Source organism: Cyprinodon variegatus, unplaced genomic scaffold (assembly GCF_000732505.1).
Source record: "Cyprinodon variegatus isolate N-32 unplaced genomic scaffold, C_variegatus-1.0 Scaffold825, whole genome shotgun sequence".
NCBI lineage: Eukaryota > Metazoa > Chordata > Actinopteri > Cyprinodontiformes > Cyprinodontidae > Cyprinodon > Cyprinodon variegatus.
The window spans coordinates 97,975-113,111 of NW_015151278.1; the positions used below are offsets into that span (position 1 = coordinate 97,975).

Sequence of the window (15,137 nt, forward strand, 5' to 3'; positions counted from 1 at the left end):
TTCCATTACCATCATCCCTGTAGCTGAAAGAGAAACAGCCTTACTAATGACTGGGGCTCCTTTCACACCATAAATATCATGCAGGTTTAAAAACTTAGGGTTTCTTCTTAAATTCAAGACTTTTTAAGACTTTTTAAGGACCCGCAGGGAACCCTGAAACTAAACGCATTTGGCCAGACTACCAATAATGTCTGCAGACAAGACAAAAGTAATGCATCTGATCAGGAATATTTGAAGTAGGCTCTGACCATGGTACTGCGGTTGGGCCCCGGCCTCTCGCCGTCCAGTCTTGTGGGCATCTTCAGTCCTCCATACTTCTTCCAGTAGGTCCAGCATGAAGCGCACAGACGACACTGCATGTTGGGGGGTCCCCACGAATACCACTGGTAGGAGCTGCTGGCTGCACACACCAATGCAAGCAAGAAGCATTCCCTTGGTCAGAGGTTTAAAAGGGGCTCTATTCATAGCAGAAATCTTTTTTCTCCTCCATCATCTGCATCTAATGTGATTCACAAAGACGATGGAGAAAATCTGCGCTTTCTCAAATGATCCAGATTAGAATTAGAATTACAGATATCACATAAAATGTAGCTTACTATAGCAACTTTCACAGGCTCTGCCCAGACCGGGGGTCTGCCCGGAGCCCGGTGGTCCTGGGACGGTGGAGCCGGCCGCTCCATTAAGCAGAGCTGGTTTCACGCTGTTGCTCAGCTGGTTGGGGTTTGGCTTGTTGCTGGAGGTTCAGGCAGAGAAACGAGTTATGTTCGCTAAAGAATAAAACCACAAAGTGATAACCAGGGCTCTGCTTCAGAAAGTCGATAATTTTAAAATGGGAATAAGTTTGAGAGTTAATCCCTGCATAGAGAGGATTTTTAGTTTTAGAAAGCTGGATAGCAATTAACCAAGGCAAATTAAATACTCTGAAACATATGTGGACAGTAGCAGAATTTCTTCATGTTACCCTCAGTTTGTCACATTTGAGCCGAGATAAGACAAGAAAAACATCAGGGAAGACGTGTCCCTTTACTGCAGGAGCCTGTAGATTTTGGAGACCAAATGCTCATCATGCTGCAATATGAACAGGTGCATTTTTAATAAGGAAAGAGTTTTGATGATAGTTTATTTTTGCCAGTCAATATTTACTTTGAAAACAAATATTGGCCACACATTGCTCCTAAAACAAGGACAGGTTATTTAGCTGCAATTCTTTTTGTTTTGTTTTGTTTTTTTTTTTTGCTGAAGGCAAACTGATCGTGATAAATTAAACTGTTAGCATACAGCTCAATGCCCATTAGACCAATGATAATGTCTTAATTGATTCATCCATTGGCAGAGAGGAGGGTTTCCCCTCATAGGGGAAATATAAAATATAACAGCTGATAACTGAACTATACCTGATTTAACTGCATTTTTATGTTTTATCCTAATTTACTGCTAAATCCATTTTGCGCTTGCTGGGTTACAACAGCACACAAAGTGATGCGTTTGTCTGTTAGTTAACAGAATTACTTTAAAAGCCATGAACATATTTTAATGACATTTTTAATCAGAGGCTTATCTAATGCAGAGGAACAACTCATTACAGTTCAGAGAGGATCCAGTTCATGATCTGGACACAGGAATCTTTTAAAGGAGTCTTTATCATTATTATCCCCTAAATCAGAGGGTGGCAGCAGTGAGCATTGACAGCTTCAGCATCGCACTCAAAAACGTCTGAATGTCTTATACGGAAGATAAAAATATGAAATCACAACAAAAGGTAGGAATGCTTTGCTAGAAGTCCTGATCTGTCTCGATCAGAGAAGAAAACGGAGCGAATGAACAAGGAGAGCAGAACAGACACTAGAGGCTGCATCATGCCTCTGTCAGGGAAACTTGTGCCTCGTGCCAAGGAAAGATTCATTAAAATTTGGTGATGATGTGACAATATGGAGCAAAATTTTTCTGCATGGCGAGGTCTTTGCTCTTCAAGTGCTTTTCTAGTTTTCTAGATTTCTATCACCTGTTCTGGAACCAAAAATCTTAAATATTAGTATATTAGTTGGGAATCGAATCAATAATCGAATAGCTTTTTTTCCACTTTTTGAAACAGGGCCCTGAAAGTGACATGGCTTGGGCCAGAAAGGCACTCTTATAGACATAGTGGGAACATATATTGGAGCTTTTTCTTGCACACATTTGATCTGTTGCAAGCTTCCTTTGATTATTATTTAAATCCAGTTTTTTTTTTTGTCTCCAAAGATCTTGTTAGATGACATCCCAAAGGTTTGGACTCGATAGATCTGTAAAATCAGGACATGATCTAAAAAATAATTTAGAAAAAATTATAAAACAAACTAGAGACTTCTCAGACGTCAAAATGTGGCTTTGCAAACTAGGCTGCCTAATCTTTTGTGTTTTATGTGCTGTTCAGGGGATTTTCCCACTATTTTACTGTTTAAAGAGTTTAAATGCTGATTTCATTTGCCTAATCCAAATGAACAAATTTAGATACATTTAAAAAACACAATAGACTCCTCCTGAGAGTTTATATTTTATAAAGATTTGGTTCTATAATGTAGAGCTTAGGCTTCTAAATGGGCAATGAGTCGATCTTCAAATGTAGATCGATCCTAAAGTTCTCCCTCTGGTGTGAGTCTCTTAAACACTGTGAAAACTCATCAGACAGAGGGTCCATCTAACCTGTTATGATCACCTAGAATCTATGCGAGGGTTGTTTCAAGAAGTAAATCTGCTCTCCCCAAAGCTATTAACACTTTATTTAACACTCATTTAAACTAAATCCAGTGAAAAAATGCATTTTATTGCACTTTTATGTAACATACTGACTCAACAATGGACGATGACATGGAAGGTTAATGAATGCGGTTTTCAAAATGTTGACCACACAGGGTTGTGATGATAGTTCAAGCGCCACTAATGGTCTCTAAACTATTTCTCTTTCTTTCTTCGCTTTGCAGCTTCCTTGCTCCTGCTGAAAGAAAGCATTCCTACAGCTTGCGCTGCAACCACAGTGGCATTTTTTTCTTCAATGCAGTGTATTACTCACCCCCAGCTTTTATTGTCATTACTGGAGCATACCAGAGCTGGGGACTCCTTCAGAGGGGAATCTGATTACATCTCTCCTTTGGTTCTTTCAATTTAGATCAACATCTTCATGTCTACAATGTCTCAAGTACCTGCTGGATGCAACGGTTGGTATGCTGTAGTTGTTTCCCTTTATGTAGTACAGGCATCCCCAAAGTCTGTCCTAGAGGGACGCTGTCCTGCAGGTTTTAGAGGTTTCACCGCTCCAGCAAAGCTGATTAAAGTTGGTCCTCGCAGACCAACTTTGGGGATGCCCGATGTAGTACATTGATACTGATGATATAGTTATACTATACTTGGAAAAAACAGTTTGATCAATGTAGTTTACAGGCAAGCGTAATTTCACCTCTTCCCACGTTTCGTCAAGAGTCTTAAAACGTTGTGAATTGTACAAAGCTAAGCTAAGTGTCAAATGGAGCAATTGCTGTGTTCTCTGGTCTAAATGATGCTGCTGGTTGGTCCCTTTTTCCAAAGAACAGCCGGACAAAAGCTGAGATTTAATGACACACAAACGTCCATTTAGAAATGAAGGTACCTCTCAGGATCTAATGGCTATCACATAAAATCCCAATAAACAATATAAAAGTTTGTTACAACTTTAATAAACTTAAAAGGTGATAAGTTCCTTACTTTAGTTTTATAAGTTTAACATGCTTTGAGCAACGCTCCGTTACCAAAGTGAACGTCCAGCATAACATGAAAACAGAGCGATCAAATGCAGGCAAAGGCACTCACTAGTTGGGGATGTAGACCTGTTTGAGTTTGCTCTCTGCCTCGGCTGCTTTTAATCGTTTCTGGAGCGGGAAAAGGGCGAGGAGGAGAGAAGAACAACGGAATTAGATTCATTTAGCTCCTCGCCTTTATGCAAACAAGCACCAACTTTAAAGTGAGGAAAAAACATTAGAAGAAAAAAGGGGCAATCGAACCTGCTGGACGTATCTGTCTGTAGTCTTCCACATGTAGTAGTACTCAATTATACTTGTCAGGGACTTCCAAGGCAGCTGAGACAGGGAGGGAATAGAAGTAAGGTGTATTAATAGGGTGATCATAAATGTTAGGGGCAAGGAGTAAGGAGCTGATGTGCTTCCAAAATGCAGCCTTCTGAAAGGAAAAACTGCATTTATATTATCTCGTACAGCTGAGGCTGTTTAAATTATCTCTGGAGGAAGTTTAAAACAAAGATATAACAACGTTGTAGCAAGTAGCAGCCCCACCCATGCTGCTGCAAAACAAAAAGAGTGAGAAATAAGAGTGAGTAGCGCTGGGAGAAACTGGCCACCAGGTGGCGGAGTAACGCTCACGGTGAAAGCTCATAACAGAGGGGATTATGGAGACTATTTCAGACCCCTCCATGATTTCTAAGTGGGAGAACTTTCAAAATAGCAAGGTGTTCAAATACTTATTTTCCTCACTGTATAGATTGGGGGGTAAGTATAAATATAAGCCTTTATGTATAATTTTAGCTTGGATTGATTGAATAGTTTAATTATACCAAATTTCTACCAAATTTTCTAAGATACACTTTATATTAATGTCAAATATGCAGCCTGTCCCACTTTTGCGCTTAATATTCGACTTAAGTCTTATCAAGAAGAGAAAATGTGAGCAGTTCTGTAGAGGGTCACTTACAAAGTCCTGTTGGATATCTGTGAAGTCTTTGCCGTATTTCTCGAGTGCTTCCTCGAACAGGTTGGCCTCTGAGGCGCTCCACTCCTCCATCTCATCCCTGCAGAGGACGGGCCCGCCTTGGGGAACCAGTGCCGCAATAGCTCGAGTCATGTCATAGCCGTTAGCGTGGAGCGTGTCCATGGCGTGAAACTGGAGGAAATCCATGGTTCGGATTTACTAATATCTGCCTCCATCAGCAGCATGATCTAACCCAAGCACACTTTCATGCATCTCACCAAAGTGATGTCCCTGGAGGCAGCGGCGGCGCTCATGTGGAGGCTCGGCTGCCGGACAGAACTGCTGCAGTCCAAAGCTCTGGCAAACGTACCAACTGACCTGTGGGACAAATACTGGTTTAAAAATGTGCAAAAACAAGTGATATTTCCAGACTATTAAAGGTCTCCTGTTTTTTTTCTACTCTAAAAACCAACTTGAACTTTTTGGATTTTTCCGATTATCTGTATAGAACATATGAAGAACTCAAAGTTGGATTTAATGGTTTCAGGCAGGAATTGTTCCAGCAAACACAAATTACATGACGGGTCCTTTATGGCAGCAACTGTCGGATTACTCAACCAAAGACAGCTACAGGTAGAGTATCAATGCTGTATCACAAGCACAGCAAATATCAGAGTGGATTCACAATTTAGTTCAGATCTATAATATAAATCAATGCATCATATGTCAGTTATTATTCTGATCATTTGTACAAACTAATTGATAAATCGATAGAAAGTCTTAAACACACTTAAATCATTGTGTTTTTCTAGTCAAGTGTAATATACTTTCTTATAAGCCTAAGTATCGTTTCACAGGCCTATTTTCATTATTTATATATTTCTTTTATCCAATTTTCTGTATCAACAATCCCAGTTTCTCACACATACAAATAAGGCCTAGAGAAGTTCTAGATTTGCACCAACAGAAGCCCCAAGGATATAATGTGTAGATTATTTACAAATAACATTTTTTTTTAACCACTTAAAAAAGAGGGGGGGAAACAATTTTATCATAATCTTTTTAAATTATTACCCTTGCAATGAATTTTTAATTGTGCGAAAAAAATGTTTTATATCATATTCATTTTTCAGCGTTTAGATTTTGTGATTTTTTTTTTTTTGTATAATTGTTAGTTTACTTTCCATGTTCCTTTTTTAAGTGCTGGACTCTTTCAAGTCATTTTAACTGAATTTCTACTTATGGTTTTCATGCTTTGATTTTAATCTCCTTGAATTAATGCATTTTTCTTGTTTGTATCAGTATTAAAAACCAGGTTTACTGAATCATTTTTCTAGTAAATGATAAACTAAAGCAAACATTGGGGTTTGATTATATGAATGTTTTTTTTTTACCTCCTCTGACAAACCAGGCTGATTTAAAAAAAAACCTTCCTATTACATTTTAATTTGTTTCAAATGATAAATTTAACAGCATCTCTGGTGACTTACCGGGCCACGACTAAGAACTGGTCGATCTGTTTCTCTGTCAGGGAGCTGCTGGGGTCCCAGATCTTCTCCTCTAGTTTCGCCAGGTCTCTGCCATCCTCTTCATCTGAACCAACATAAAAACACAGAAAAACCACACTGTATGATCAGATAAGATACAATCTGATCACTCTTGCATACATACAACACAGATCTTTAAAAATAAACTTTTTATATGAGAACTAGCTGAGCTTTCTGGGTATTATTTCTGCTAGCCAAGATAAAAGGTTCTAGAAAACACAAAGACCAAAACCAGTTACAAATCTATAATATGGTCAGATATTATTAAAATGTTCTTAGGTCGATTTCTTTTTTGTAGTATTTTATCACATCTCACTAAATATACATTACATTTCTTTAATTATTAAATAGGGAGGTAGTTATGGGGTGTTTTGCATGAAGGTCCCTGGTGGAGCCTTTCTTGATTTATACAGATTTCTTGTTTTCTTTGCCGATTCTCATTTCAGACACTTTCTCTAGCATCTAAAAGAGTAAATTAACTACAGGTTCTTATATAGAAGTAATTCTCCTCAGTATGTTAGAGAAATATAATAATTCTAAAATAATCCCAATGTAATTTCAAAGGATAAGTCTCTAACTTCACTATGATCTTTTATAAAACTGAAAAAGGGGAATCTAAGAAGATGTTGTTTGGTGGGTTAATAGGCAGACTTTTCAGTCACACAAAAAAAAAGTGTGGTGCACATTTGTATTTGGTCTCCTTAATGATAAAACTAAATACATTATTCTAATATTTCATGGATTACTTTATGAAATCCAGTGGAAACAGATTAGGGTTCATAGCTGTATTGTGACAAAATGTTCAAAAGGTTAAAAGGGAATAAAAACGTTTGCTAGTCACTGCAACACTTTGAGTGGAAAGAGTTGTTCAGGGACAGGTTCTCTTGTTAAGCTATTGCTATTGTGCCCTGTAGAAATATAGCAGAAATATTTCGGGGTAAAAAAAACGAAAGAAAAAAAAACTTCTCTTAGAGGTCAATGTTTTTCCGAACCGGCCAATTTAAGCTACCTTCATTCAGGAGGTCGGTGATGTCGGCCTGATATTTGTTCCCGATGCGGATCTCCCCTTTATCCGCCAGCAGGGTCTTCTGCTGAGGATCATACACCAGCGAGTAGAAGAAGGCATCCTGGGAATAACAGATGGGAGGAAGGTTCAGGGAGGAAGATGGTGCAACCAGACCTAAGAGCGAGCTAAATCTGACTGTTTGCACAGCTTCCTCTCTACTAGTCTCTCCTCATTACTGTGTGTGAACAGAAAGTTCTGGGTCAACATGCTGAATAATTCATCTAGAAACAGGAATCTTTAAACTCCTTAGACTTAGACCAACACAGCCTTATACAAGGCCACAAATATAACAGCTAATCATACTTTTTAAAATCCCAAAATGCCGCTGGGCATCTACGTCTCACACTGGATGGATAACTTGGTTTTATTGCCTTAAACATGGATCTTTCAGGTAATTTCAGTCCCACTTTAATTGTTCTTCTGCAAAAGCTTGATATCCACTCAGATTAGGTTCAGTGTGATTTGAATATGGAAAAGAATTCTACAAATCTAAGCTAATGAATTCATTCTCTATGTGTCAGCTACCGTTTGATGTTCAGAATTGAGGACAATGTTTTCAGTGGTTCTGGTAAAGTCCAAAAACTGCTGGTGTGCAATGGCGTTTCCCACCACCTACAGCTGTGGTTCCATTAAAATGAAAAGAGTTTTACTAAATGCAAATCTGCGGTGTTTCTATTTGGTTTGAAGGGAATTAACAAAGCACCGCAACGCGTAACCTGATATGTCGTCATCTATATAACGGTCGACAGTTTTAATGAGCGCGTTGCTATCGGGCAAGTGTTTATTACATTAACATGTCGGCTAGTAATGGCGATGTTGCTTCCAGCCATGTTTATAAGAACATCCAAGAAGACGCCGACAGCAGAAACAGCTCATCAGTCATGTTAGGAAAAGTTTTGCTACTTCAAGTGTTTCCATCTCCCTACTAATTAAAAAAATTGTTGGGAATTTGAGTTTTTTTTTCTAATTTTGCAGTTTCCATCAAGGTTCTCTGATGCAATTAGGGGTGGGCAATATGGCAAAAAATATTGCCATATCACATAAGTTCTTGTGTGAGGTATATCACCAGATCATCCTCCTTGCCTGGAGAGAGGAAGAGGGATGCTGACAAGACAGGCTCACCAGCGAGACGTCAAGTTCTTATACTGGGAGGAAGTCCATCCTCCAGAAGCAGACGTCACTTCGGCTGGCCAGCCAGGACTGGTGTAATGTATTAGAGCTCCTGGAGACAGCGCTGGGGGCGTGTCCCATAGTGAGATACCTCACTCATGTTTCAGAGAACCGGGGTTGATTCTAGGGCGGCAACTAACAATTATTTTGCAAATCGATTAATTTGTGGATAATTTTTTCCATTTATCAAAAGACAATCGGATAGCCAAAGGTTCCTATTGACAGACGAAAGTTTATGTTAATCGATTGTCTTTATAATTTTGATATAATTACTGCTGTAATTGGGTCGCTCTGTCAGCTAAAGGCATGTCTTAGATTCTCTATACTCCAGTCAATGATTAATAAATTACTAAATTAGTTGATGATTATGTCAAAAAGCAATTACAATTAATCCAATTAATTGTTTCAGCCCTAGTTAATTCCTTAACCGTTTTTAGCAGGAAAACATATTGTACTTGAATATTTATTTCCAACTTAGAGAGGCATGGGAGGGATATGAAAGGGTTAAACTGACCAGAAATCTCGATGTGATTTTCTTAAATCAACTTAAGAAAAACAAATGCTTTTTTGTTTAGTTTTTGTTCTTTTTTTTTCAACTTACCATTATAGGGATATTTCAGTAATTCTATAACCTCTAAACTAAACATGGCCCCAACTCTAAATAATATTATCCAACTATTTCATATTTCCTGGGCCAAAGCATGTCAGGTGCGACAGTACAGTCATTGTTCTTTTTGTGCATGCAGGTTAGTTTGGAGCTGAAAATCATTCATATTGGAAACATTGTTTAAATTTATGGGAAATGGCAAAAATTAATGTTTGTCCAGGATGTCAGAGTCATAAAACGTTAAAGCAGCAGTTCATTCTCAGTTTATCAACAACCACAAAGTGTTGATCTTCTTTGATTTTGTGTTCTTTAAGTAAACAACACATTTGTTTTGTTGTTTTTTTTATCTGGGTGTTTAAATTAAATTTAAATTAAATTTAAACACCCAGAAACAGCTTAAGAAATTCAGAAGACTACATCATTATCTTCACCTTATACTCGTATAGACACTGTTTAATTTAAATGTAAAACTGCTGTCCTTATAATTAACATGTAAGGCAGCAAAATCAGCCACAATAGTAAAAGAAACAAATTCTAGTGTACATCAGGTTTAAATATCTTAAAAATCCTTTCACACAGTGGAGGTATTCTCACACATTCTTCTTTTGACATTAAAGTTTGATTACAGGAAGTGGTTTGTGTAAGGTCTCTGTGCGCGGGTCTATCGATACCTCTCTCTCCAGGTAGGACTTCAGGGCTTCCGTTTCATTCAGCAGCGTCACGCAGCACTTCCCCCTGGAGTTTTGAGAGCATGGAAATAAGAGAAAATTAGAAAAAAAAAAAAACACACAAGATGAAAAGAATTACACAAATATTGAGGAACTGAGAAGAAAGGCATGAAGGAACATTTTTAATGGGTTAAAAAAGTGTTCAAATGGAACCATTGGTCTCATTAAACCATAAATTGGTATCATTTCATTGGGGTTTAATGGGACAGAGTTAAACAAAGTTACATATCACTGCAATGGAAGGAAGAAAATACACAGTTTTCATTTGAAACTGGATTTGTGAAATAAAAATCAGTGCAGTTAAAACGGAAGCTGCTTATGCAGCAGAAATTGGCCAATTAGTACACATTTTTTCTTGAAATAAGAGAATTTGAGCAGGTAAGTCAGACATCTGCCAATGTAATAGGATGGTTTACATTTAAAATGTTTCCATTATCTAATTTTAAGTGCATAATATTTAATTATCTTTTTTCAAGAGAAAAATAATAAATCAAGGGGAGTAGAAACACATTTTAGGACATTTCTACTTATTTTTGGATCATTTTTTGCAGTATATGGTTGATAAGACCTGACTTAAAGGTATAATGGAGGATTTTCTTTTTCCAGGTGGATCATCAAAATAAGTGGTCCTCATAACTGTCAATCATTCTGGTGATATGTTTACATAGGGCCGTCCTACGCGCTCGTCCCCATTTTCACTTACTGGTTGTGAGTCTGATATAGTGGAAAAATTGCACATCTTCTTCTGGATAGTAAGCTTGTATGAGTGATGCAGACAGCAACTTTTAAACAGAGCGTGCACGAGGAGAAATGGGCTCGTGCACACTCTCAGACGCATTTAATAGGCATTCCTTCTGTTGAACAGGGTTGTGCATGGGCATTTTTTCAAAAACGTGGAGAGGGCAGATCTTTTCCAAAATTTGCAAAAATCCTCCACTATACCTTTAAAGGGGAACGTCATTTTTTTGCATTGGGCCCTTGATTTTACGTTATTACATCATGTTCTACTCACCCATATGAGTTTTGTGTCATTTGGAGTTATTCTGAAGATATTCCATTAGGTTATATCCAAGTAATGTCTTCCTATGGGCAACGACTTGAATGCACAAACTAAACTGTTCATAATTTATTCTTTATGGTACGCCAGCATTCATAACATGTAGGCCAATCACTGTCCCCCAGACATCCACAGTTATATTTTTCATATTTTTTGTTTTTTTTTAAAACAAAGCGCCGTGTGTATGACGTTATGATGTACATGATGTAATAACGTAAAGTCAAGGGTCCAATGTAAAAAAAAACGGCGTTCCCCTTTAAGGGTAGACCCTGCCATTCCCACCTGACAAACCCGCTTTAGCTGGACAACAATACAATACAATACTACTGCTTCCATAAAATATAACTTCAGCGGAAGCAAGGAAAGATGTATGCTATGTCATGTATGCATTATTTCCACCCACTTGATCAATCAAATTAAGAAAAATCCCAAACAAACCAATGTTATGGATTTTTTGTACTATTGAAAAAAACCCAACTAAGAGCCCTTTAAAACCTTAGGATCAGATGGGTCCCAGCCCAGAGGTCAGTCACTAATAGCACTCATTTTCCTTCTCTAATTGCAACTTTCTAAGTTTGGATGATTTGACAGGAAGTTATTAACACCCCTGCATGTAATTTCGATGGTGACAAACTCAGACACATTGTAAAAAAAAGCTGCACAGCAGTGTTGAATAACTCCTAATTAGGTTTGAGTTTTCACTGAAACTAGAGGATCTTATTAAACCTTTAACATTCTAGGTTCTCCTCAGAAACGTGGAGCTATAAGGTCAGAGCGATACAGAGAGGATTGCTTCTAGATTCACATTGGTTGGTGTTTACTGCTCATATTTTTCCTGCCAAGTTCAGATGTTTACTCAACCAATAAACGTTGATGTTGCCAGAGTGGAACATGCAATTCAGAAAAACATTACCCACAGTATTTAGAACAGGGTTTATACAGGAATGAGTAACTCTTATTTAATGTTTATATATAAATAATGTGCAGCGACAGATTTATAGTCATGGTGATATGAGTAACTTAAAGAAAACTGCTTTAGCAGAGATTGACTGCCTCTTATGTTTTGTTTTTTTTTTAATCCGTTTTAAGGCGACCCCCCCTTGCCATCAGATAATCAGGGTTTAAAATATGCTTTTAAATGTCAATTTTCAACAAAATGATTGTATGCTTTATAAGAAAGAAACAAAACAAGCTTTTCTCTAAATGCTGAGGCTATTTTTAACCAGCCATAATATAGATTGCTATGATTAATAGATTTCTTTTTATAAAAAGTTGATCACCCCATAAGAAAACTGAGAACAAATAAATTCTACTGACAAAATTTACACTTTAAAATATTCTGGGTTCATGTTTTTTTTCCACAATAGAGGAAAACTTTTCAATGTAAAAACTTTAAAAAAGGAGACGGAGTGAAGCTGATGAGACCAGCCAGCAGACTACCTGATGTGTGTCGCTGGTAGGGACTCCAGCTGGCGGGACAGGAACAGCTCTCTGTGTCTGAGCTGGTGCTTCTGTTTCTCAGGGAGATCAGCCATCTCTGAATTCTCCATCTCCTCCTCCAGCTCCCCTATAGTAGAGTGAAAAAAAAAAAAATGAGGCTTAGAGGTCAAACACGTGCACCTCAGATGAGGCGGAACAATAGCGTCCCTTGGGGAAAACTGTGGGAATAAAAAATAAATAAAAAAATCAGTCTGCTGCTGCAGATAGACCGTCTCAGGTGCAGAGTGAAAGGACCTGAAATGTAGAGATACGCAGCTGATGAGCCAGAACAGCAAACCCTCAAGAGAGACCAGCTGTGGTTAAACATCTAGCGCATATTTGATGAGAATCTCAACGACAAGAAAAAAAAAAGGCACAAGTTAAGGTGTCATTCTGTCATCTCTCACTATTTCTATTCTATTCTAAAACCTTAGAATCCAATAAATTGGTTTAGATATCCAACTGCTGTTTAACATGTTCATCCCAGATGTAAATAATAAGCTCAAAGTGACTGCATGACAAAAACCTTTGATTATCTTAAGCAAAACTCTACACACACAATTAGTAACGTTCCCTGCGTGGCTCTGGATCCTGTTTATACTGCACTGAGAACTAAAGACGATTGTCATGAAGGAATTAAAACTACAGCAGTCATTTAAAACAGCCTTTTTGTATTCAATTTGGTGAAACCACGTTTCATGCTGGCAATTAAGAAATTCATCTTATTGCAAACAGGAGCCAATTTGTATAATTTTTAAAAACAAAACCTAATTTTTTGTAGGATTTGTGTTATTTTAGGTACAGTGAGGCTGTTCATATATTTACATTAACGAGGTCCTTGGTTTGAATCAAGTCCAGGATTCTACTACCTGGAGTTTGCATGTTATTCCCATCTATCCATGGGTTACTTCAGGGTACCCCAGCTTCCTGTTAGATGACGTCGTCGCTTACACTCTTACATGTTAGTAAAGAAAGCATTTGAGTGCTTCTGGATATCAAGGAGAGTAATGAAGTGCGCAGAAGAAATTAAGATAGATAAGGATATAACAGCTAATAAATGTAATAATTGATCCATTTTAATATCAAGAGAAGGCATGACAAGAATGAGTATCAAAGACAAAAGAGGAAAAACAACTAAGAAATAAAGAGAGGAAGATCATCAGAGCGAGAGATCGTGGTAATGAGGAAGAGGAAGGAGGCTTGAGAGAGAGGAGAAGTGAAAACGAGAGCAGTCAGTAGGTGCTTCAATTCATTTAGAGTTTCATTAGAGGAAGCGAGGCTGGGAGAGAGAGAGGGAGCAGAACAAAAGCAATCAAGGGATTTTTCAGGAGAAGAGATGTGTGGCCAAAATCAATAAGTGCTTCTTCACTCCCTCACTCAGCCCAGCACTCAGCACCCAGCAGACACCCCATCGATGGCAGGAGGAGCACAGAGACCCTCCATGGGCCTCGCTCCCTCATCTTCCTCAGAGGCAGATCATGGACGACATGGCCAATGAAATTTACCATTTCAAATTACCAGCATTTTATACATTCTTTAACAATCTGTGAACCAAACTTCAACTAGGTGGTGGTTTGTGTATATCAGCCACAATCTAAGAGAACCCTAAAAAAAGACTTTAAAGGACTTTGTCATTTATTTCATTGTTGACAAATGAAGGGATCTCATATGATTTATTTAGAGACTAAACTAGGGTCTGAACTGTAGCACCTTAGTTTAGATTAATTAATTAGAAACATTTCAAAGCCTTAAATAATTATTTTATTTTATAAAAACTGAAATCCCAAGCGGGAACATTTGCACTCATCGTTTCCTGCATACCTGTAAATGTGACGCACAAGCAGCATCACAGGTTTGTGTCCACTGGGGGAATAAAAGCTTAAAAACCATCATGCCTGGATACAAGTTCTTCAAATATCAAATCTGTTTGGACATCTAAGCCAGTGTTTTCCAACCGCAGGCACCCGTACCTCTAGTCGTCTGCGAGTGCATTGCAAGGGGTACATGAAAATATTTTATTTCTCATGCAATAAAATAAAATAGGACTGGGATTTGTTCTGCTTTGTGAGGACCCAACTAAGAAATAAAACAAGGTTTCTTTAACAAAAAGGTCAGTTATTCTAATATGTTTGACACACATCAAAGCCAAGCTGAGGAACAGACTGGATGTAGAGAACAGCCTGGTATCAACAGTTTTCACACGCCTGATAAAATCAGGTGTCATTAATGATGAAAACAAACTAACACAATTATTGTTCAGTATTTTTTTCTCAATTCCTCCAGTTTAAATGTGATTACAGGGCTCGATGTTAACCATCGCCCGATCTCCCGGGGCAAGTAGTTTTTATTGTTGGGAGAGTACAAATTTGCAAAAAAAAAATATCTATCGCTCAAAATTACTTTAAAATCACCGACATTCGATGAAAACAATCCAGAAGCGTTAGCGGCGCCGTTTTTGTTGTTTTGTACACATTCTCGCGTGATTTGAAAAAGCCGGGTGATTTTCTGCCAGATGGCGTGATTTTTGTCCACCTAGCGGTAATTTTAATGTAGTTACCAAAACGACAAACAGCTGCATTTATTTTGTCAGGGAAAACTAATCCTGAGTCAGTTAAAAGTCAGGGAATTCTGAAATGATGTCAGACTGTGGAAACCCTGAATAAAATAACTATGTATAATGATTCTCTAGAAAAGTCACATTATATTAACCCCTAGAACCCTACGGACCCACCGGTGGGTCCAGCTGCTACGTGACCTCGTTATTTTAACA

The 15,137-nt window shown here is 38.0% G+C and overlaps 1 protein-coding gene across 2 annotated transcripts in view; it reads right to left on the reverse strand.

Moving 5' to 3' along the window:
- mta1 (metastasis associated 1) overlaps positions 1–15,137 on the reverse strand; it is a 57,369-nt gene that overhangs the window by 9,855 nt on the left and 32,377 nt on the right. For both annotated transcript variants that reach the window (XM_015396866.1, XM_015396865.1), the window contains exons 4-13: positions 12,329–12,455; positions 9,775–9,838; positions 7,270–7,387; positions 6,204–6,306; positions 4,992–5,091; positions 4,717–4,905; positions 4,014–4,088; positions 3,823–3,881; positions 597–733; positions 249–400 (exon numbers count right to left, since the gene is read on the reverse strand). In XM_015396866.1, the coding sequence (XP_015252352.1) occupies positions 249–400; positions 597–733; positions 3,823–3,881; positions 4,014–4,088; positions 4,717–4,905; positions 4,992–5,091; positions 6,204–6,306; positions 7,270–7,387; positions 9,775–9,838; positions 12,329–12,455 (1,124 nt within the window). The remainder of the gene's footprint in view (positions 1–248; positions 401–596; positions 734–3,822; positions 3,882–4,013; positions 4,089–4,716; positions 4,906–4,991; positions 5,092–6,203; positions 6,307–7,269; positions 7,388–9,774; positions 9,839–12,328; positions 12,456–15,137) is intronic.